The sequence below is a fragment of the Neolamprologus multifasciatus genome, chromosome 4 (genome assembly GCF_963576455.1).
Source record: "Neolamprologus multifasciatus chromosome 4, fNeoMul1.2, whole genome shotgun sequence".
Classification (NCBI taxonomy): domain Eukaryota; kingdom Metazoa; phylum Chordata; class Actinopteri; order Cichliformes; family Cichlidae; genus Neolamprologus; species Neolamprologus multifasciatus.
Genome location: NC_140442.1, coordinates 8695608 through 8717728, shown reverse-complemented (window position 1 = coordinate 8717728; position 22121 = coordinate 8695608). Strand labels below are relative to the sequence as shown.

At 38.9% G+C, this 22121-nt stretch overlaps 1 protein-coding gene across 5 annotated transcripts; it reads right to left on the bottom strand.

The window, feature by feature from the left end:
- Positions 1–8067: 8067 nt before the first annotated feature.
- On the bottom strand, positions 8068–20800 carry atp6v0a1a (ATPase H+ transporting V0 subunit a1a). Of its 5 annotated transcripts, none has more exons than XM_085156046.1 (22): positions 20667–20800; positions 19450–19613; positions 18916–18994; positions 18641–18738; positions 18426–18554; positions 17496–17578; positions 17145–17271; positions 16980–17062; positions 16805–16898; positions 13960–14172; positions 13493–13643; positions 13091–13230; positions 12787–12953; positions 12592–12682; positions 12315–12433; positions 12001–12217; positions 11790–11897; positions 11589–11696; positions 11020–11064; positions 10404–10521; positions 10101–10272; positions 8068–9078 (listed from the first exon to the last, which is right to left on the bottom strand). In XM_085156046.1, the coding sequence occupies exons 2-22, from the start codon at positions 19564–19566 to the stop codon at positions 8985–8987; spliced, it is 2553 nt and encodes an 850-aa protein (XP_085012172.1). In that variant the 5' UTR covers positions 19567–19613; positions 20667–20800; the 3' UTR covers positions 8068–8984. The 5 variants fall into 5 exon arrangements, with proteins under 5 accessions (XP_085012172.1, XP_085012175.1, XP_085012173.1 ...); XM_085156049.1 differs by having other exon boundaries at positions 11020–11037; XM_085156047.1 differs by having other exon boundaries at positions 19450–19641; positions 20667–20798.
- Between the last annotated feature and the right edge of the window lie 1321 nt (positions 20801–22121).

The following is a 22121-nucleotide window of genomic DNA, read 5'->3' as shown; positions in this document are numbered from 1 at the left end:
ATGGAGCTGAGGAATGCCAGAAATGTCTCTAACTGGCCTGCTTTCAACATTGTCCTTCCAAAACTGTCTTTTATGCATCTCTTCCCTTTCATCTTCCTTATGAATTTGCTTCCATACCACAGCGCACACACATAAACATACGCACTTACTAGAAGTCACTGATTAAGTGGCTGTTTCCCAGAAAAAAATCAGGTTCAGTTCATGTGACTTTGATATTTGCGGTGACCATTAGGAGATGATTTAAGGCAGATGTGGAGACAGTTTGTACTGTCTTTTAACTTTGAGTGCACTCCAAAATCTGACTGTGTGGCAAACAAGAATTTGGTTCCTACAAATCCAAACAAATGTGAAAAGCTGATCAAAGCTTACTATGGAATCCAGATAACCCGCTTTCAGCAGTCTCTGTGGACTGTCACTCGCGTCTTGCTTAATGGTTTTAAATGATATCAGGCAGCAAATGCTGCTTTGAAACACCGAGTCGAAGCAAAATCCATAAAAGATAACATTAAAATAACAAATACTGTTTTTGCTTGCATTATACAAACTTTGACTACACATGATTTTGTTGCCATTAAGCAGGGGTTTGATTTAATGGTAACCAGCTGCATATCCTTAAGACATGTCTGTCAGTGCCACCCACTGTCATATTTTTTCCCTTGAGGTCTGAAAAAAATCCAGGACTGGGATTTGCAAAACGTAAATGGAAAGCTGAAAATGTTGCATTCTACTGTAATGGTCACAATAATCAGTTATATGAGAAAGAATTGTTGACAGCATGGTATTTTGACTGTGGCATTCCCATCCATCTGCAACTGACAGCTTAGGAACACATTACAAAACTGGCATTTGGGAGGTGGAGCAGGGAGGTGGAGGCGCTGGAGCCCATCCCAGCTGTCATAGGGTGAGAGGCGGGTACCCCCTGGACCGATCACCAGTCCATTACAGGGCTAACATAGACGCCCACATCCACACCTGCAGCCAATTTAGAATCACTATTTGCTTATGTAAAACATTTTTCTCTGACATAGTCAAATATTTTAAGTTATCTGGATGGATGATGGCAGCATGCTGAGGAATATCCTAAAATAGCTTATCTAAAACAAGAGACAATTTGCTAACTTTTAAAGGAGTCCTGTTAATTTCCATACTTGCGCACAGAGCCAGGTACTAAAAATAGACACAGAATAGCAGAAAAGTAAAACAACACCACTGCAGAGAACTACAAATGGGGGATTTTTGCAGGACTGAGCTACACAACAACGAGCCACAACAACCAGTGAAAGATGTGCGGTTGTGAATGACACTTATGATCTTGTTGAAATGCTCAATATTTTGTTGGGAAACTTTGTCTCTTGGAAGTCACGTGGATGTTACTTTGGCATATGCAGTAAACATTATTACAGGCCAAGCAATCCTATAGCGATGGCACTCCCTGCAGCAGGATACATACTGCAAAACACCAAACCACAAATACTGAGGAATGGCTTTAGGAACGCAACCAAGAACGCAAGGTGTTGATCCAGTCTCCATACTCCTCTTAAAGAATCCACATACAACGTTACAGTTGAAAACACCACAGAGCCCCACTGTCCATATCTGTCCATGCAGGTCACACAGAAGTGTGTGGTTTTAATGTTGCGGCATTTTTTTCTGACTCTCTGAGCCTTGCTTGCACCACTAATGTTAGTATTCTGAGTGTGCACATCGTGCAGTTTCCTTAAATATGTTGTAAATGTGCAACAGAACCAACAAGTTTTGAACTGACATTGTCTGTCTTTTATTACAAAGCCTGTTTGGTACACAAGTCCATTTGTCCTGACTAATTACAGAGATTTCAGCGACCAGTATTTATATATATTTAGATGTCATACTGCAAAGACTACAACCACAGTACAGTGCAGGACTTTGTTGCCTAGAGCTGCGTTTTTGCAAAGCATTTCTTGGTTTTACCAACAGATTTCCATTGAAAGCTCATTTTCTTGGCCAGCCCCTTAGGTATACGTTTCCATCACAAGAAGAAGAGCTTCCCCTGCACCTCATGAGGCATTAAACTCTCTCAATCCCCCTGAAGTCCTTCTCTGGTTGTCTCTTTATGTCCCCTGGAAATGCCATTCTTTCTCACTATCTCTAGATCTCTTTCAGTGAACCATTTATTCAGAACTTGTTATCCTACCACGTTACATAAGGGGGAAATTCCTTTATGCTTATGTTCTCGATTACTCTGCTATTATAGAAAGTTCAACGCTGTCAAAAAAACACAAAACATAAGTAGGTTAGTGTGGCGGTGTGTGTGTGTTTGAGCATAATGAAAGTATATACAGGCTCAATTATTATACATACATTTATTTAAATATAATACTACAATGTATTTTACCCTGACAAAGCCAAGGCTTGTTAACTTGTTAGTGATCATGATCGACTGGTAGTTTCTCTTTGCTAGCATAAAAAAGGATTTCTTTGATTTTCGTTGGATTGATCAATACTCAAAACACTGGAAAAATCCAAGAAAGAATTATAGATTCATTTTTGAACAATAGCAAATTCAAACATCATGGTCAGACAAGAAAAGGATTCAGTGTTTTGGGCACAATGACAAGGGATGTGTTTGGAGGAGTAAAGGTGAACCTTTCAAACCTAAGAACACTGTAACAGCTGTCAAGCGTGGTGGTGGTAGCATCATCCCCTGGGGCCCTTTTGCTGCTAGTACATTGCACAAATGGTTAGTGCAATGAATAGTAAAATCTTCAACTTCTCCTTAATCAACAGGCAGATGGTTGAAACTTGGACACAGTTAACTGTTCCAACATGAAAACACACGAATACTGTTTTTGAGCTTCTGGGATGTCCTTCTCGAAGCCCCCATCTCAACCGTACTGAAAATTTGTGAACTATTCTTTAAGGCCGGGACTTTGCCAGGAAAACAAACCAATGAACTCTACTGATTCTGCCAAGATGAGTGGTCAAATAAACAAAAGTGTCTGGTCAATATCCAATCTACTAAGAGACATTAAATTAGCATGACATTCATGCCCACGATGAGTGAATGTAAACCTTTGACTACAACTGTGTGTAGTGTACACAAGTCCAATTCAGAAGGCATAAAAAGCAACTTAAATACTGCTTTAAAATATGTACCTTCTTCTTAATTTCTATGTTGACCCATAGCTCTCGACTCCCTGACTCATACAGTCAGTTGAAGTTGATGAATGACAGTAGCTGACAGTCATCTAACAAAGTTAGTCTTAACCCCAGAATCATGCAGCCATTCCCAGACATAAAGGCAGCCATGAAAAATGAAAGCCTAAATGTTCCCATTCAAGATGTTGACCAGGACAAACATGGAGAATATTTCTTTCACGTGTCCCGGAGGTGCTTCCAAACGAAAAAAGAAACAGAGAAAAATTTCCAAAAGAGGCAAAACACTCGTAACCGCTGGTAATATGTTTCTCATGGTGGTGCATTCATAGCAGCGAGGGAGGCAAATGCCTTTGGTTAAGCGGAGCTATTTATTCTGTCCCTGGAAACAGCTGAAGAACAACAAAAGTATTCTCAACAAAGAGTAGCACGACCTGATGCTGCTGCCTGTTTTCCTCCCGTCTGCGGTGACTGTGCTTCTTCGAAATGGGGGCACTACTGGCACACAGCATACTCAAAAAGCCACACAATAGGCACGTTGAACTCAAAGAGAACTTTTCAACTGTAAAGCTGGAGAAGAAACACTGCTAAGTTGATCCTTCAGGCTCAGTTTCAGTGTGGGTAAGCGCTTGGAAAGAAACAAAAACATTGCCAATTCTGTTGTTTGGATTTGCAGGGCCCGGTGCACATGAATGCCCACTCACATGTACTTAGACTGTAGTTATACACACACACACGCACTCACGAGAGTACCCACAATGAACTCTGTCCTCTGACTCACTACAAGTCGGGAGGAAGTCCAGATTTCAAACTGTCTGGGAACAGATTCTGGTGGTCTGGATCTTTTTGAGCTTTTGATTTTCAACCAACAGCACTCTCTGCATTTACTATGGTCCTTGATCAGCAAGGTACTGTACATTCAGCACACAAATACAATGCATACAAATTATTTGGTTATATGTCATGTCAAACATGGCTCTCTTTCAAGCAAGACTTTAGTGATACTTCCAGCCATCATGCATAAAGCTAAGACATTTCTCAAATATTATCCATCCATCTATTCACTCCGGCTTATCCTTTTCAGGGCTGCGGGGGGGCTGGAGCCTATCCCAGCTGTCATAGGGCGAGAGGTGGGGTACACCCTGGACAGGTCGCCAGTATGTCGCAGGGCTAACACACAGGGACAGACAACCATTCGCACTCACATTCACACCTATGGGCAATTTAGATTTTTCAATTAACCTATCCCCACAAACTGCATGTCTTTGAACTGGAGGGGAAGCTGGAGTACCGAGGGAGAGCCCACGCAAACACGGGGAGAGCATGCAAACTCCACACAGAAAGATCCCGGCCTGTTGATGGAATTGAACTCAGGGCCTTCTTGCTGTGAGGCAACAGTGTTTGCTTTGGTTTGGCTTCCATTATGACTGGTAACTTTTATGAGTTCTGTGGGTGTTGCAAAAGATTTTGAGGGTAAAAGAGAAGAAAACGTGTCCTCTTCTGGAACTTGGTGACATTTTAGTTGAACTTACCGCCTCCAGGAATATTTTCAGGGTTTCCACAGCAATTAATTAGTCAAAAAGTCAACTGTCATATCTTTTTATGCAACAGACACGTTCTATCCCCCTCTCGTTTTCCATCTCTTCTGGCTTTTTGTGTTACGCAACTCTTTTGCACAAAGGTATGGAGCGTATTTGTAAGTTGCCCTTGTGCTCAACGTTGTCATTTATGCGTTTCGTTTTTTTATTGTATAAAGCTTCCGGCCAAATCAGTGTATAAAAAAGTGCCTGGAAACAATAGGTGGAGGCCAGACAGGCCATGGAAAACTGCTTAGAGAACAATGTGATCTGGTAATAAAGTCCCAGTAGTGCACAAAAGCAAAAACAGGTTCCCAGACTCACCTAGGCCTCCTACTGACCTCATGGACCTATTTGTAGTGGTTTTGTAGTCCTGTCAAGACAGAACAAAAACTACACTTACATGGTAGAACAGATTGTTTCAGCCCTTCAGGATCAGATGCAAAGAAACTAAGTTTGAAAGTCTTTACATTTGCCATGTTATCTGTGCAGGAGTGTCAGTCTTTTTAGTCCATCATTTATGACTGGTGAAGGACATTCAATGACTGAATGGTAGAGCACAGAACTTATTCTTGGTTGGTATTTTTACTAACTGAGTCCCTGGTCTGGCTCCTGTACCGGTGCCATGTGTCAGACTGTCAGCCCCAGTCTGTTCTACTTTCTAATTTGCCGCCTTTGCTGCATCTAAATTAAGGAAAAATCGCATAAAATTAATTTCTTTAAGTCATTACATTGACTGTCTGCATGACAGTTAAGCCCCCTGGTGCTTTGATTATTGAGAACCTCTGACTATAGCAATAATATTGATCATTTTTTCCATCCCTGTCCTATGGTTTATGAACAGTTCTAAAAGTGGAGAAGCTGCTGAGTGCCAATAGCATGTTTTGTGCTGATATCCTCAAATAAATTACACAGTACTTTTTATCACAGCCATCTAAGTCTTTATGGTGTTAAAGACAACATCTTCATGATTATGATATTTAGCTAAGTGGATAATTTTCTCAGGGTTTAGTTAAGTTCCTTTAAATCATATTTTAGTACAAAAGCCATGACTAGGGATAAGATTTAGGAAGCAGTATTGGGGTAGCAATAAATAACTCGCTAATTTAATCCTTGAAAGTGATGGAAATGTGTAACAGCAGCCTAAGAGTAATAAAATTGTGTTCCTTTGTCTGAATGAACTTGGATCTTTGTGTTCTTAAGAATACAATAGTAAACTATATGCGATGTTTGACTTTTAATTAATTATCTGGAGTTCTAACACGATGGATGAACATGTGTGGTTGGAAAACAGAAGACCAAATGACAGTACCAATATTATTCCAGCTGCAGTGTACCAAAAAGGTACAGTGAGTCACCCCATAAAGACGCCGAAGGTGCTGAGAGCCATTCCTGCAAGAACAGTCATACAGCAAATGTGCAATATTATGTAGTTTGGACTTGTTCAGTCTGCAGAGATCTGCTCAGTAATTAAAAAAAAGACTAAAGTGTAGCTAGGCCTTTGCAGTACAGAAAACTGGTTTTGTGCTGTAAGATCTTTAGTTGCTGTTATTGTAGCTGTCTTTTCCTGACAATATCATCAACCTGTTTTTCTCTGCCTGCATCCAGAGGACACCAAGTCCTAGAACAGCTGAAAAAGCATCTCCGGTATCCTCAAGAAAACTCTACTACAGCTTGAGAAGAAACACAAAATTCCTGAATACTTGTTTCCTGCCAAACTAAAGTAGACTTATTTGTTCACATGTTTGCTTTAGATAAAGGATAAAGTCATAAGCTCAGTCTCACTGTGATTCTAGCTTTGAAACAGCAGAGTTAAATTCACTGGATGTGTAAACACAGCAAGATATCTGGGGCTCTTATGCAAGTTCACTTTCACCCCTGGTTATACATGACACACTGGGAAATATCAAATTAAATGAGTTTTTCTAAGAAGAAGAAAAAAAGAGACAAAGACAAATAAAGAGTTCTATTATTACCCTGGGCTGTTGGAAGCCCCCCGCTCCCATGTGAACGGGGGGGGGGGGGGGGGGGGGGGGGGCATGTGAATAGAGAACATGATGTTCCTCAACCCAGAGTGGTGGACGATGTTTGTAGTCGGGCCGCTCACGTTGCCAAAAGGATGTCTTAGACTTTGTCTTGGCAAGTCAAACTAAATTGGTCAAAAGTAACTAAGTACATTTATCAACCACTAAAATAAAAAATGTGGTTTACATAGAACTTTATACTTCCACCACACTGCAGCCAGTTGCCACGATTAACAGAAAGCACAATCAAAAGTCATTATTATACATTAAGACTTGGATTTCCAAGATATTCTACCAAAGATCAACAAAATTATACCACCTTTACCTCATAAAATTCACAAGTGCACTCAGTAATTATATGATTAACAGGCTATTTTACATAAAGTTCAAACAGTAGGAGTACTCGTTATTTTGATGTCAATACTTTTTTACTTTGAGTACGTTTTTAAAAAGGATGACTTCTACATGTCACAGATATTTGCTTCAGATCAAGTTAAACAAAATCTTTCAAAATGGGTCAGGACACAAGTGGATACTTCTTTTTGGACTCATTATAGAATAACATCCTTTAAATCATCATGGTTGTGTTTAAGAAGGGGCCAGTTAAAACATGTGTTTTCAGTTCATCAGTGCACTACAGATACATTTCCTTATGACAGGTAGCATCATTGGTCAGAAAGTACTATAATAAAACCAGCTGTCCAAATATTTAGTCAAAAACAACTTTAGGTGTATTTATTAGCTCTAGAGGGATCAAATCAATTCTCATTTTTTATGAATCATTTCAGCTGCATATACTGCCCAATAGTGCCACCTAGAGGAGGTTTAAAGTAAAACAAATCATTATACATAAAGTTTGAGATTTTATGTGTAGCGTTTCTAAAAAGTTTAAAGTCCATACATTAAGCTTGGCATGATTGAGAAAAAAAAAAAGTCAAAATGTATTTCTAAATACACATTTAAAAAAGGAAACTTTTGTATGTATCACTTTATAATAATTTCACTCTATTAGGGCATTATTACGGTATTAGCAAATGGTTAATTCATCATTTATATAGCATTATTCCCTCTTGTTATGCCATTCATTAAGATGTATTATGACTGACATGATTATACTAGCAGTGATGTAGCAGCAGTGGTAGCTATAGCTGTATATTGTGTAACAGTAACAGATGGATAAACATACATAAATAGCATATTAAGGATGAGTAATGATATATAAATGATGACCTAAGCACTTACTAACAAACTCAATAAAGTGCTACCTTTTTGTTTTTGCTCTATTGCTGCAGCAGAAAGTAAGATAAGCAAAAATCAAGCCAAACACCACATTTTAAAGCCTTTTCCACTTTATTGTTCGTGTGATGCTTAATCCTTTCTGACAAGATCATGTCTGCTGTATGTGGTTCTTACTGCTTTCTAACTGTGTCAAATCAAAAAACTGAGCATTAATGAAAACATAATACAGGACCCAAAATCAAAAGTGAGACTGATAATGTGCAATGATTTCAGTGCAACATTTCTACAGAAAATCCACCTACTAGGACACCTATAGATTCCCCTGTTGTCACGTAGATCGTGAGAGAGAACAGAGACAAAACATATCAATGGCTCAAATGGATGAAAAAGTCTTTTCATTTGCAAAGAACTGGTTAACATTCCCTTCAGAGCTATAGAGCTCTGTGTGAGGTTAGTATGCATTTTCTTTCTTATTAAACCAAATAGATGAGCTGTGCAGTGCACAAGGTTTTGACTGAGAAATGATTCTGAAAAGCAAAGAAAATTAGTATATAACAATACGAAGACATACAAGAAAATCAGAAAACAATTCTGTCATCCCCTAAATCCATCAGCAGCAGATATGAACTTTAAACATGGTGTATATGGTACATAAGTTGCAGTGCAATAAAGGGAGAAAAAAAAAAATTAAAAAAATGCATAAATAACATTTAACTAAATAAAACAGATAAAATAAAAAGGCCAGACTAAAAGAAGACAACAGATTAGAATCAAGGCTATTAAGGAATGAATAAATAATTATGTTTGAATACATATTCCAGATACCAATTCTAATGGGAAGTTTAAAACACAAGACACAATGACGAGTGACTAAGTAAATAGTATGTAGTAGTTATGTAGCTATGGTAACAAGTAGGTGGAAACTGCATCACACAAAAAAAAAAAAATCACTATTCACAACCACACAAATTCAACAGATTAGAGGCATGAACAGAGGAAGAGGATTTGTTCAGTCTTCAGCTCTGCCGTCCAGGATGCTTTCAAAGTTGAAAGGTAGGAACTTAAAGCCGTTGCCTGAGTAAAACTTGTTTTGGAACTCCACCCTACGATTAAAGAAAACAATAAAAAAAAAAATCAGTCTGAAAAAAGGACATATATATACTTTCATACAATAACCTTGTCGTGCATACAGTGACGATAGCTGGCAGCTTGGTTAATGCTGAGCAGAGCAGTAGCGGCCGATGACCCCTGCTCTTCATTCCACAGTCTGCACACACCTGCATAATCTCATGTCTACATCCTGGGACAGACACCTAAGCCTCTTCCCTTCAGGAAAATGATCAGGGTCTATTTTTAAAAAAGGCCAATGCTAAGTGACGGCTGGATGACCTTTCAGCTGAGCAGCCATGGATAGCATTCATTCCAAAGCCCGTCTGGTGTGGCAAGAAGAAATATGTAGTATTACATATTGCACATTTTGCGTATCAGTTTTGTCAGTTTGATGTTCAGTAATTACATGGTTTCCAGATACAATCACTGGGGGAAAAAATATTTTGATTGGGGGAGGGGTCGTTTAGTTTCACTCGCTTAAAATGTAAACAGACTGTCCATGAAGACAATTTGTGAAAGCACGCTCAGCCAGCATTCCTGTGTAAAGGACAATTATCGTGAAGGCCAGCTGCAACACAGACGTGCTCTGTGAATGTGCCGGTGAACTATAAAACCAGCGTGACATTCAGCAAAGCCAGACAAAGACATTTATGAGGAGGCAACAAAGGCTCATCGGTGCCGAGCCACAGACTGTTAGGCATGCCACACAGAGCATAAATGAACAGCACCACATTGACAAGAGCAGACTTATTCCAGGACAGAGGCCAGGAGAGATGATTGGAAAACCAGTTTGTTAACTTGAGCACCTGGGATGGTCACTGAGACATTAATTGTAGCCTGCAGGTGGAGCTGGAGCTTTGCTTTTGTAGCAATGACAGTAATTTGCCTAAAGTAATTTGAGTCCTATCCTTCAACACTAACAGGTTTTCACAAAGGTATTAGTGTATGTTTAATATCAAACCCAAGCAAATACATATACAAATCCTAAAAAAAACAACATTAAAACTAAACTTACCAATGCAGTCGCAATGCGTGCAGAAACGCTGACAGGCCTTCCATAATGAGAAGAATAACAACTGTGAGAACAGCAAAGAAGTAAAAGACTATGGCCAGAAGGATGAAGCCTCCAAGGCTGCGAGAATAAAGGCCTATGCGCATCACCATGGACCACAGCACCTCTGACAGCTCTGTGTATAAGAAAGTACATACACACCAACTTTACTACTCTGATTCCGTTGACAGTCAAAGCATTTAGGTGTTAATACAGTGAGCCATTTCTCTTACTAAATAACTGAATACTGCAGGTGAAGCAACTTACGTGCATGAGCCAGACTGAGGGCCCAAAGCCTCAGATAGGAAGCAGTGTTGGAGATACAACCCAGGCAATACTCTATGGTGTGAATGGCCTGATGCACTGCTACATCCCCAAAGTTAAACTGTGGGTAAAAGTTAGTGGTTTCATTTACTCAGCATAAAAAAGTAGAAAACAACATCTCTACAACAGGTCCTGAGGTGGACCTGCAGAGGAGAAGTCAGCTTAAATATGTGTCACCAATGATTAAGGGAATTGACAGAAAAGCCATTTTTTATTGTAGATCATCAACCCCGAAAATAAGAAGAGGCATCATCATCATAAGAACCTGTGAACCCAAAGAGTCAGCTGCCCTCCTGATGCCTCATGCACATCACCAAGACCATAGGGAAGCACTGGCCTACTGGCACCCACCACATGACAAATCCCTGCCCATTTTCAATAGAATACATTTAGAAGTCACTGACCAGACCATACAATGACAAACATTCAGACCCAACTAGTAGCAGCAGGCAATGGTTGACAACAAAGCAGGGGCAGTAAAGGAAAGACTTTGAAGACATGTATATTAACATGAGGGGATAGGGTGCAGGTGGATGTGCAGCATGAGCTCCTGTCCTACCTCTTCCTCCTCACGGGCCTTGAAAGCAGGTGACAAAAGGCAACGCTTGGTTATTGACATCACACACACGGACAGGCAAACGTCAATAAACAGGAAAGTAACAAGAGAAACCAGTTAATTATTTAAAAGGAGAATCGAGTGAAACCAACATTAGCGAATGAGCACATTGTGCTTTCCGATCATCTTAAAATAAAAAAGGTAATCAGATTACATAAGTAAAATTATGAAGTCCAGGTAAAATAACTCACTACTCGCCATCTGTTCATAGTTGTGTTAAATCTGTGCAGGAATTACAAGAAAATGGATCCATAATGTCTGTATTCATAATTGATGTTGACAGTAAGGGTGGAAATGGAAAAACAAGGCATCAAGTTTCTGTCTCCAACTAAGGTTGAAAGACTAAATTATTCAAAGATGTGAAAAGATCCTTTAACTTGTGCTTCTCCCAAGTTACTCCAGCAAGCTGCTGTCCTGTTGTTACTTATGCTCTGTATGCAATTATTGTAATACAAAAAGACATTAACTTTTGATGTTTGACTGCAGTGTTATTGTGGGAACACATCTTTTACCTCAGGTTCATCCTCAGATTGCTGTGCGAGCTGGTCATGCTGGATGATTTCAGCCTCATCCTCAGTGGGCCCATTGCCCACCCTGATTCCTCCAAAGTTCTGTGTACCCTGTAACACAGTGAAACTTAATGAGGTAATCTATTTAAAAATCTATTATAAAAGTATATTGAGTGACTGTGAGCGCAGACTGTTTTATCTTACCAGATGCTTCCTCCACAAATACTGTCTTCTCATAACCAGAGTTTTTACTATTAACATACAGGGGACACATGCCAAGGCGAGTACCACCAAAAGGGATTGTATGGCCATCTACAAAAAAAGGTGGAAAGTAAGTACAAGAGAAAAAATAAGGACAGTTAGATGGATCTCTTCATTCATGACAAAAAGAAAGTTGCAAGTATGCTGATCTCACCTGTCCTCTGTAGAATAGTTTATTATTGGGGTCATTGTAATTGAACAGGAACATGTTAATAAAGGCAATAAGGAGACTGGGAGCATCCCTGGAAGTGCGTGCTCCATAGGAGACCCACTTATAAAAGATCAGAATGACTAGGTAGCCAAACAGGCTGGCCATGAAGATAATCTCTGGAATGAAACCTAAGTAAATATTCAGGGGTTTGTTGAAATACCTGAGGAAAACCACAAAAAGAATATTAGAAGTGCACAAATTCAAAAAGAAAAACATAAGAATCAATGCATAATTATACATAGGTATGGAAATCTCACAGGTGGTTGAAGAGACTTAGTGTGACTCCAAACAGCATGTGAATTACCCCCAGGATAACAGACATCTTCATCTTGAAGGAGTTGAGGAATGACAGCTTGTTGACAGAAATGCTCCATATCTGGGACATAATGCAATTACAAATTATAAACTATGCGAGTATTCAGGTTAGTTTATGTCTGCTGACTTTTGTGGATTTTTTTTGTAACTGACAGACAAAATAGCTGGCATAGATGTATAAATATGGAGCTCCAAAAGATTAAAAACAAAATGATTTACTGGATCAATGCCAATGGGGTACGGCCCATTGAAGACTCCATCAACTGCTGGGTCCAACTGCAAAACTGTACTGCTATTAAGTGTACCATCCCTGAACAGAATGAGGACAGAGATCAGATTTCTGAGCTTACATACTGAACAAAAAAAGAAGTCCCTGTGTTAAAACTCTTGTCAATTATTACCAGTGACACTTACGTCCAGTTGCCTCCAGCTCTGGAATTGAACATTGGTCTGACACTCCATCCAGACCCAAACACATTTAGGGACTTTGAGAAGCAGTCATTGTAAATAATGCCAGTGTACATTGAGAAGACTCCCATCAGCAGAATTATGTAGCGCCCCCCAAACATCATGTTGAATATCTGTCACAAAAAGATATTGAACTTTCATAAGGAAACTGTGAAAATAAAAATGCACGATGTCCTGTGGAATCGGTGCTTGTGTATCATCGACAAGGGATGGTTTAGGACTAATGAGATGGTAATGATGGGATCCATACCTCATTATCATTCTTCTGCGCCATCAGTCTGCTTTCTCTTAACACAAGGTATAGAGCAGCACAGGTCATGAGTGTCCCATGGCCCAGATCACCAAACATAACCGCAAATAGGAAGGGGAACGTAATGATGGTGTATGGTGCTGGAGACAAGGAGGCAGGCATCAAGGGGGAGGGTGGTGTAGTATGTCAATAAAGAAATAAATAAATGAGTGAAACATGCACAATGTTCCAACATGGTGATAATGGTTGATGAGGGAGCTGAAGTAAAAGCCTTTTAATTGTCTGTAACTCAATACTTAAGCCAGCTGAGTAAACAGATTATAGAAACCTACTGTCACATTATACAAAAAGGTCCACACAAACCAGCTGGGCATTAACACACAGAATTCATAGTTTGCTTACCTGGGTTAATCTCACGGTAGCTGCCAATTCCATAAGCATCCACAATGTTTTGGAAGCCTGAGGTGAACTTGTTTGTCTTGTTGTAGGTTGGAGGGGTCTGTTTGGTCTGCATTCTATTGAGGATGGAAGGCACAGTAGAGCCGCTCTTCTCCTAAAACCAGAAAAAAAAAATGAATGTCATGCAACAAAAGTCCTAACTTTAGATCATCAAGCCTGGAACAATGCAAAACGAGCTATTCCAAGAATCGGATCATGTGCTGAGAGCCATAACGAGTTCTTGTTATTGTTACACAACATGTAGAACTAGACAATATAGCAAAAAGGACTCTACAGTAAAACTAACAAAAAAAAAACAAACCCCAAAACATTTAGTAGAAACTGATTTTTTTCAAACATGAAATCATCTTCCTTGTAAAAACCTGACTAGCTAGTTTACACCAAATATAAACTGCTCCTCTGTTACTCACCGTCCCCCTACGCAGGGCAAACTGAATGGAGTCCAGGTCTGAGATGGGACACCACACCTCAGCAATCAGACACTTCTGAGTGACATCGATGTTGCACAGGTTGAGGGTGTGGTAGATGGCCTTCATCTTCCTCACCTTGATAAACCAAACTCTTATTGTCTTGGCTGCAGCCTGCAGGACCCTCTGCCTGTGGTCCTCAGTCTGGTTAAGCACCTTTAATGACAAACAAGAGCAGTGATGGCCACAGTAAAAATGACTTTTTTTTTTTTTTTTTTTTACATGATTTGTGCATGATCAGTAAGATCATAAAGAATTATTTTGGCCAAATAAATAAATAAATCTATGAATGTCAATGAGACTCCCTAAAAACAGGTCACACAGAAAGCCAACAGCCATTCCTGCCATCATGTTTCAGCAGAAACTGCATCAGTGTAATGGTGGTGCCTTTCTCCAAATCAGACCCATTACTAAAACTTCTGAATATAATTGTTAGAAACTATCATGTTCTTCACTGACATTTACCATTCATAAAAATACAATAACAGGTGTGTGAAATATAATACCTTGCAGTGTCACGATGATGGTGTGTTAACAATAACCATTGTATTTTAAAAAGGAACTAGACATTGTGTAAATGTGCGTATGGTTTTGTACAGTAAAGGTTACACACATCTCTGCACCTCAATACACATTTATTTTCATTTAGTTTCAAGTTAGAATTCAATCATTTTACTAAAACCAAAGACAAGGTTAATGAAACTACTGATTCATTTTAATAATATTATTTATTTTTTAATTGTTTTCAAGTTTCTATATCTATCACAATATTAGTATAGTTTGTTTTGATGACCTTGAAGGTAAAAATCTAATATTACACAGCCCTAATGTTAAACTGAATCGAAAGAAAACAAAAATAGTATAAATGAATCAGACGTTCCTTTTACTGCCATAAATGGTGAGCAAAAGGTCATGCTAAAGAGCAACAGGGTGTCTAATCCATTAAGGGATTTCCATAAGGGAGACAGAATATTCACAGGTATGTTGCTCTATGACTGAGATTAAAAGCCCAGCCCATGACTAGCAAAGAGAAGGCTCATATCTATCTCTGTTGTCTCCCACACCCAAATTCATGCCTGCTATTGAGACAACACTGACATGCCATTCTGTTATGTGGATCTCATGCCCAAGTAGCAACAAGCATAATCCACAAACACAGAGATTCACATTCCCCCAGCATGCAGAGGAGCAAAGAAGTATCCATTGATTTGTCATGCACAGGGCATGTTGAGTATTAAGCAACTGTCTTGTGCAAGTTTTTTTTAAACTTCCTGTGGTATAAACTGTCATTGTTTCATCAATATCTGAGTGCAAGACACTTGAACTGTGCTGACACATCAGGTTGACAGAGTGAAGTAGCATGTGGGACCTCAGTGATATCCGAGTCTGTGTAACACGACGTAAAATCCCCATAGCACTGCATGTAAAGTGGGTAAAATAAGTATTAAAAATAAACATAAAATAGCGTAATAATTAAAAAAATAACACAGGAAAAAAAAAAAGTATTGAACATGCTTGAACTGAGATTTGTTGAATATTTCATATCGAGAAACTAGTCACATGAATTGCTCAGGTAGGATTTTATCAAAAAGGTCTCTGTACATTTTCCCATTAATCCTTCCTTCGATAATATAAACTTCGCTGTTAGTATGGTGTTTTGGGGATGGTATACGGTGCCTTTTGACCTCCAAACATAGTGTGTATTATTGCATCCAAGAGTTCAGCTTTGGTCTCATCTGGCCAGACTGCATTCTGTCAGTATTTCACAGGCTTGTTTTCTTTAGCAATGTAGTCTTCTGCGGTGAGCATGCATACAGGCCATGATAGTCAAGTGCATTATTTATCGTTTTCTTTGAAACAATTGTACCTGCTGATTCCAGGTCTTTGTATAGCTTTCCACAAGTGGTCCTTGGCTCTTGGACAACTCTTCTAATTATGCTTTTTACTTTATGGCCACAACAGTGCTCACTGCAACCTTCAGTAGTTTAGAAATTCTTCTGTAATCAATGGCGTCAGTATGTTTTGCAACAATAAGGCTGCAAAGGTTTTGAGAGAGCTCACTGGATTTACCCATCATGACATGTTGGCATCTTGGTAATGAGACAACATCTTTTAGGTCATCAGTTTGGATTGAACTAGCTAATATTAATTTGAACTAAGTGGCAGGATTGTTTTCTAACTCTAAGATAAGTTTCCATGCTTTTTTTTTTAATTTTTTTTATACCTTTCTTTCTTCATGTACTCAAAACCTTGTCTACTGCTTCATTTCTCATTATTACACTTTATGGACATCTATGGTTTCATTTCTTTTTATGTATAAAATGGATAGGTTGTTACTGACATCTGGTGAGAATTTCATGTCAATAGCCCCTTTAGATACATTTACTTAGAAAATGAAAACTGATTCGTGTTCAACACTTCTTTTACCTGCTGTATCATTACATGGTCAAAAACCAAGAGGAGTGTCATTTGCAAAGCAAAAGGAAGGAGGGATTCCCTTGAGCCACTTTGTTTGGGAGTAGACAACTGCTATAAGGAGTTCGGAAACACACTACACTACACGCACAAGAAAAACAAAAACGTGGTTTCCTGTTAAAGGACATGTCTCTGCACAGAAAATAACTCACATCCTCATGAGCAAGAGGAGGAAATGTGGTAACGTCTTCACAACAAATTAGAAAGAAAAATGTCTTGCTGACAGAGCAAAAATGAGAAGAAAAAAAAAGAACCAACCAAATGAAGCTTGCTTTTCAGTGTTAGTAAGACAATTCTCAGTATGTGTATTTACCATTTGCAGGTCATCAATGCGAGCATTCACCCCAGCAAGCATCTCTTTCCTCTCCTGTGGGGTTTCTGGACATGGGTACAGTGTCGCTCTGAATCTAGAAACACATTAATAAGTAAGCAAAAAAATCTATTGGTCATCGACACTTCATTAATAGTAGAAATGCAAATTCACCTACCCCTCACAGATTTTCTTCACTCGATTCTTCAGCTGGTCTCCTTGAAAAAATATGATGAAGACAGATTTGTGGACTTGATCACCCTGTGGAAACATCACCAAGTTAAGTTAGAAAATACAAACATCTCACCTACTTTCAATTGTTTCATTTGTGAGCAGCACTTACCGTAGTTGGGTCTTCTAAAGGATCTTCAATATCTGCCTGTCTCAGGAACACATTACCTCTGCAAACTCTCCATAGCATCCTCTCAAAGTTGGGAATCCGCTCCCTGCCAATGACTCCAGCAACAAATCTATAGAATATGTTAGAAAGATAAATAAAGGAATATAAATACCCTCTGATTTACTTCAAAGACAAGAAAGCTGACTGAAGGAATTCCGAACTGAAGATAGATTTTGCATGGATTTCTGCTTTAGGTGACCTTGGATGCCTGACTACGAGGGGCAATCAGAGCTCATCTGTGGGAGGTATTTAACTGCACAATTTAAATTGTGCAGTACAACAAAACAGACTCACCCTAGCCTGAGTGGAGCCACTCTGACGGGCTCATTTGGGTCCAGGAGAATGGATGACTCCTCAAGTAAACTGGGATCCTCCATCTACAGGACAGACAACAAATCATTAGTAACAATAGCAACATAATCATTTCTCTACAGTGTATACACACACACACACACACACACACACATATGAAAACTGCCATGAAATGTCTCAAACTGCTTTTATTTACAGCAACGTTGACATTCAGATGGGAGCTCAATAAAAAAAAAAGTTTCTCACTCCAGTTAATGGCTGAACATCTTTTTATCTGGCTTAATGATTCACCTCCATCAAAGCTCATAATAACTTGTAAAAGATGACCTAACGTGGTACGTCAACAGCCAGTTTTGCTTTCAAAGGCAGTGAAGTGGAATAGGTGCTGGCCAAAGGTGAAAAAGCAAGGATTAAGTCTGGCAAATGAACAAAGTGCCTGGAATGAAATCAGTGTCAAGTACTAAACAGCAGGGCGTTTAATGTACAGGAACTACTGTGAATAACCAGTGTAAATGGGTCAGCATGTGAACAGCCGTAAAAAAAAACATGAGTGCAAACACTGCTTTACCAAAGCGTCAATAACAGCAATAAGTGCTTCCGTCTGTATGAAACAGAGACCATACCAGGCAGCCTATCAGCAGACTATAAGCCATCAATGACTTCCTAATTGCCACAATAAATACATTTCTAAAAGTTAAGTATTGTTTTCACTATAGCCTGTTCTTGGATACAAAACAAAAGCCATTTAACAATTTGCTTCTTCCGATGTTACTAGTTAAATATTTGCTTCTTTTTGATTTACAGTTAGTGATTGTAAATTTAAAAGTCACAATTCCCTTTCTGGCTATGGCAGTGTTATACTGACAGGCTGGAGCGCTGCTGTTTTATAGGCCTGTGTGCAGTTAAGCTGACCTCATCAAAAAATTGTTGTGTGCGACGCAGAATGTGCTTGAGCTCGGTCAGTTCCAGGAAGTTCTTCTTTAGCGCTTCTTGGTTGGTATTTATTTCCTTCAGTTCATTCTCCAGCTTCTCAAATGTGGCCTATGGGGAAACAATGAGACAGATGATGAGCTGACTGAAGTAGCAGATGACAGCACTTATGGTTATCTTTAAGAAACAAAAATCACCTCCAAGTCAATCATGTCCCTTGGAAAAGGAACTTCTGGGTTCTCTCCTGTATCGAGTATTGGGATGTTAGCCTTCTTAATTTCTTTTTCCACAAACCCTATGAGAGAGATGTAAAAGAAGGTTTACAGAAGGTGTTTAAAACAGGGATACAAGTGAATGGTAAAGCTTGGATAATGAACTACCATCCTCATATAACTGTATTTTAATACTTTAAGGGGTGGAAACTTAACTAATGCAGTTTGGTATAGAAAAATGAACATTTAAGAGCGCTCACTGAGTTTACGATCCATCTCCTCACATCGTCGTACTTCATTGACAAACTTTCGCTGGAACACATTCACATCAGGATTCAGCTGCAAAGGAAAAACACACAAGGTTCAACGAATATAAACAATTCAATTAAAAGAATATAACCAATAGCTGCCATAATGCAGGTTTTTGTAAACACTATTTAGACTTAATATATTCTGTTAAGTCTAAACTCTGTAATGGGTATAGTTTCTTAAACTAATGGAGACAATTTGATGATACAAGACATGCTGATGCACAGAGCTTCTGTGTTACTGTCCATCTTACGCTCAAGCACAAAGCTTCCCTCAGGACTAGTCAGGAATGGCTTTTCTCATGCACGTATGAGGGTCAGCTGTGAGCACATGATGCAGAAGGCATCCACTCTCTCAATAGTGCCACTAATGATGTTGTTTACGTCACCACATGCATGACCGTAATAATTAATTAATGCGACTTTCAGATAGTAGAAGATAAGAAAAAGTAATGCTTTAGAAGTTTGATAAAAAAACAGACTTACGTCACGAAACTGGACCATCCCAATCTCTCCCAGTTCACTGACACAACAGTAGGCAGCTTCCGACTGGAGGAAGAGCTGAGCCAGCGTCATCTCTTCACTTCTGAAGAGCTCTCCCATGTTGCTACAAGATGTGAGCACTCAGCACCCGTGAATCCACAAATCACCTCAACAAATATAAAAGATTAGAGAACGCTAAAGCAAAAAAAAAAAAATGTAGTGGACCTTAACAGTTCTACATTCTGCACTTTTCTCTGTCACTAATGAGGAAGCCTTTAACAGTGAGGCGTTAGTTTAACACCAGTGTGCCAAGTTTTGTTTTTTTTTTTTTTTTAAGAAAGAAGAAATTAAAAAAAAGCCAGGCCTCATGCTGATCTCATGATCAGTGCAAGAATGCACTTATGGTCAAAGAGTTTGATCTGCACTACTGCAACACAATAAGAAGACCTAATTTCCGCTGTAAATATAAAACACAGGTTAAGAGCCAAGGCCAGGAGAAAGCACCTCTTAAAGAACGTTTAGCTTAAACTAAAAGGTGAAGATTTTATGCTTTGCAGCTAAGCAGTATAATAACCCCCTGCCGTAAAAACTACCACACAAGGCTTATGTTTGGATTAAAGGGGAGCATGTGACCTGTAGCTGTAGTAAGCTTCACCGACTACAAGACCTCCATCACCGCTGAGTGTACATGTAACTAAAGCAGGTTTGGAAGCAACTACACCTTTTAAATGCCTTGCATTTAGCTCAATAATTAACAGCAGAGGCGCTCAAACACGTCAGACAGGTGGTATAACCACCTGACTACAGAGGCTTCACCCATTACAGCCAAACAAGTCAGAAAGCCTACAGGTAGCTGCGTAGAATAAACAAAACCTTTTTTACAAGGTATTGATCCAGCAACACTACCATAACAGAAGAGCCAATTAGCGATGGTGGAGCAATGCAAACACGAGCTGACAGCAGTGCTCAGAGTAGCCCGCGTTACTGGTTAGAGGCTAACTTTAACATTAGGGCAACGACATGCTATTTTACTATTATCTACTGAAATCGGGCTGTGTTAACTTGGATAACAATTAGCCGAATGAGCAGCCTAGCTAACGCTAATTTGGCACACCTGTTGTTCAGCAATTAGCTTCACTTACTTAGCCCACAAATTAATACATTAGTGTTAGCGTAATATTAACAAAATTGCTTATAACCTTACAAATAGTTGTCCTTACTGTTTACGTGGAGATTGTCTCTTCCTTTTTATCTCACAGTTCCCTCTTTGCTGTTTGTTGTGGACTGCTCGGCCGTTTGACGGGGTTACTCCTCGACTTTCGAAGCGGAAGTGTCCCGGCAACCTATGACGATCGACGACGCCGACGAACCATAACCACGTGATCACTATACAACCACCAGGACTTCGTTCTTAAATCTATTTGAAACTTTTATTTTGAACGCCCTCGCCGGAAGTATTGACTTTTTTTTGACAAATTCCAAAATATATGAATTGAGAGTACACAATTATAATACAAAAAAATGACAGCTTGCACATCAAGAAAACCAAAAGACAGATAAATGCTTTACAAACGTGTAACAGAGACATCAAATGGCATACAAATTATGACATAATCCTTAAACCCACTCACATTTTATTCATCACACTATGGTGGATTTCTCCATAATATGTCTACAAAATTTTGAACTGTAGACCTATTTAGAATATGTATATGTATATATAACCACGAATAATCATTAAAACTGTTAAAAACTGTCCCCACTTTTGTATAATTATCTATTTCAGGATCAATTAACACTTATTCCAAACTAGTATATACATTCAAAGCAATGGCAAGAATTCTTGCATGTGTCAGCTCTGTTTTCCACACTCTAAAAAGCCAGTGGCCCCCACCTCTGTCCCAACCCTTCTTTTGAGCTCTCTTTTAATCTAAATTCTAAATGAATTAAATGGATAAATGGATTCTGTTTTATTGTTGCATTATTTTTTTATATTCCTGGCATTTGTGCTTGTAGATAGCCACATAATGTACTCACATTTATACACATTATGTACACATCATTTTTCTCTTCTTACTGACTGCTCACATTGTTTTTAAGTCACACTGTAACTATCCATTCTTGCAGCACTATATACTATACGCTATAAGCACTTTATCTACCTCTCATTCATGGGCAATTTAGAATCACCTATTAACATAACATGCATGTTTTTGTACTGTGTGAAGAAGCTGTAAACCCATACTAGGTACTCACAGTTTTTTGTTTGTTTGTTTGTTGTTGTTGTTTTGCAGGATAAAATCTATAAGTTCTTCAAATAAACCCCATTGAGTTTGTTTGGAAGGGTATTGTTTGTTTGTTTGTTTGTTTGTTTGTTTGTTTGTTTGTTTGTTTTTGTTTTTGTTTTTGTTTTTGTTTTTGTTTTTGTTTTTGTTTGCCTCACCTCTGTCAGTTCGCCCCAGGGTGGCTGTGGCTACAATGTAGCTTGCCATCACCAGTGTGTGAATGTGTGTGTGAATGGGTGGATGACTGGATATGTAAAGCGCTTTGGGGTCCTTAGGGACTAGTAAAGCACTATATAATTACAGGCCATTTACCATTTTTTTGTTTGTTTGTTTTTGTTTTTCTTGTGGCAAAGACCTAATTGTTTTTCAGTCAATGTCCTTAACCAAGTT

Excerpts from the sequence above, each read along its gene's own strand:
- atp6v0a1a (XM_085156046.1), bottom strand. The coding sequence starts at position 19,566 with ATGGGAGAGCTCTTCAGAAGTGAAGAGATGACGCTGGCTCAGCTCTTC. Across the intron at positions 18,995-19,449 it reads GGATGGTCCAGTTTCGTGAC|CTGAATCCTGATGTGAATGT; the intron begins GTAAGTCTGTTT and ends TTTCCTTTGCAG. Across the intron at positions 10,273-10,403 it reads CCTCAGTCTGGCTCATGCAC|AGCTGTCAGAGGTGCTGTGG; the intron begins GTAAGTTGCTTC and ends TCTTATACACAG.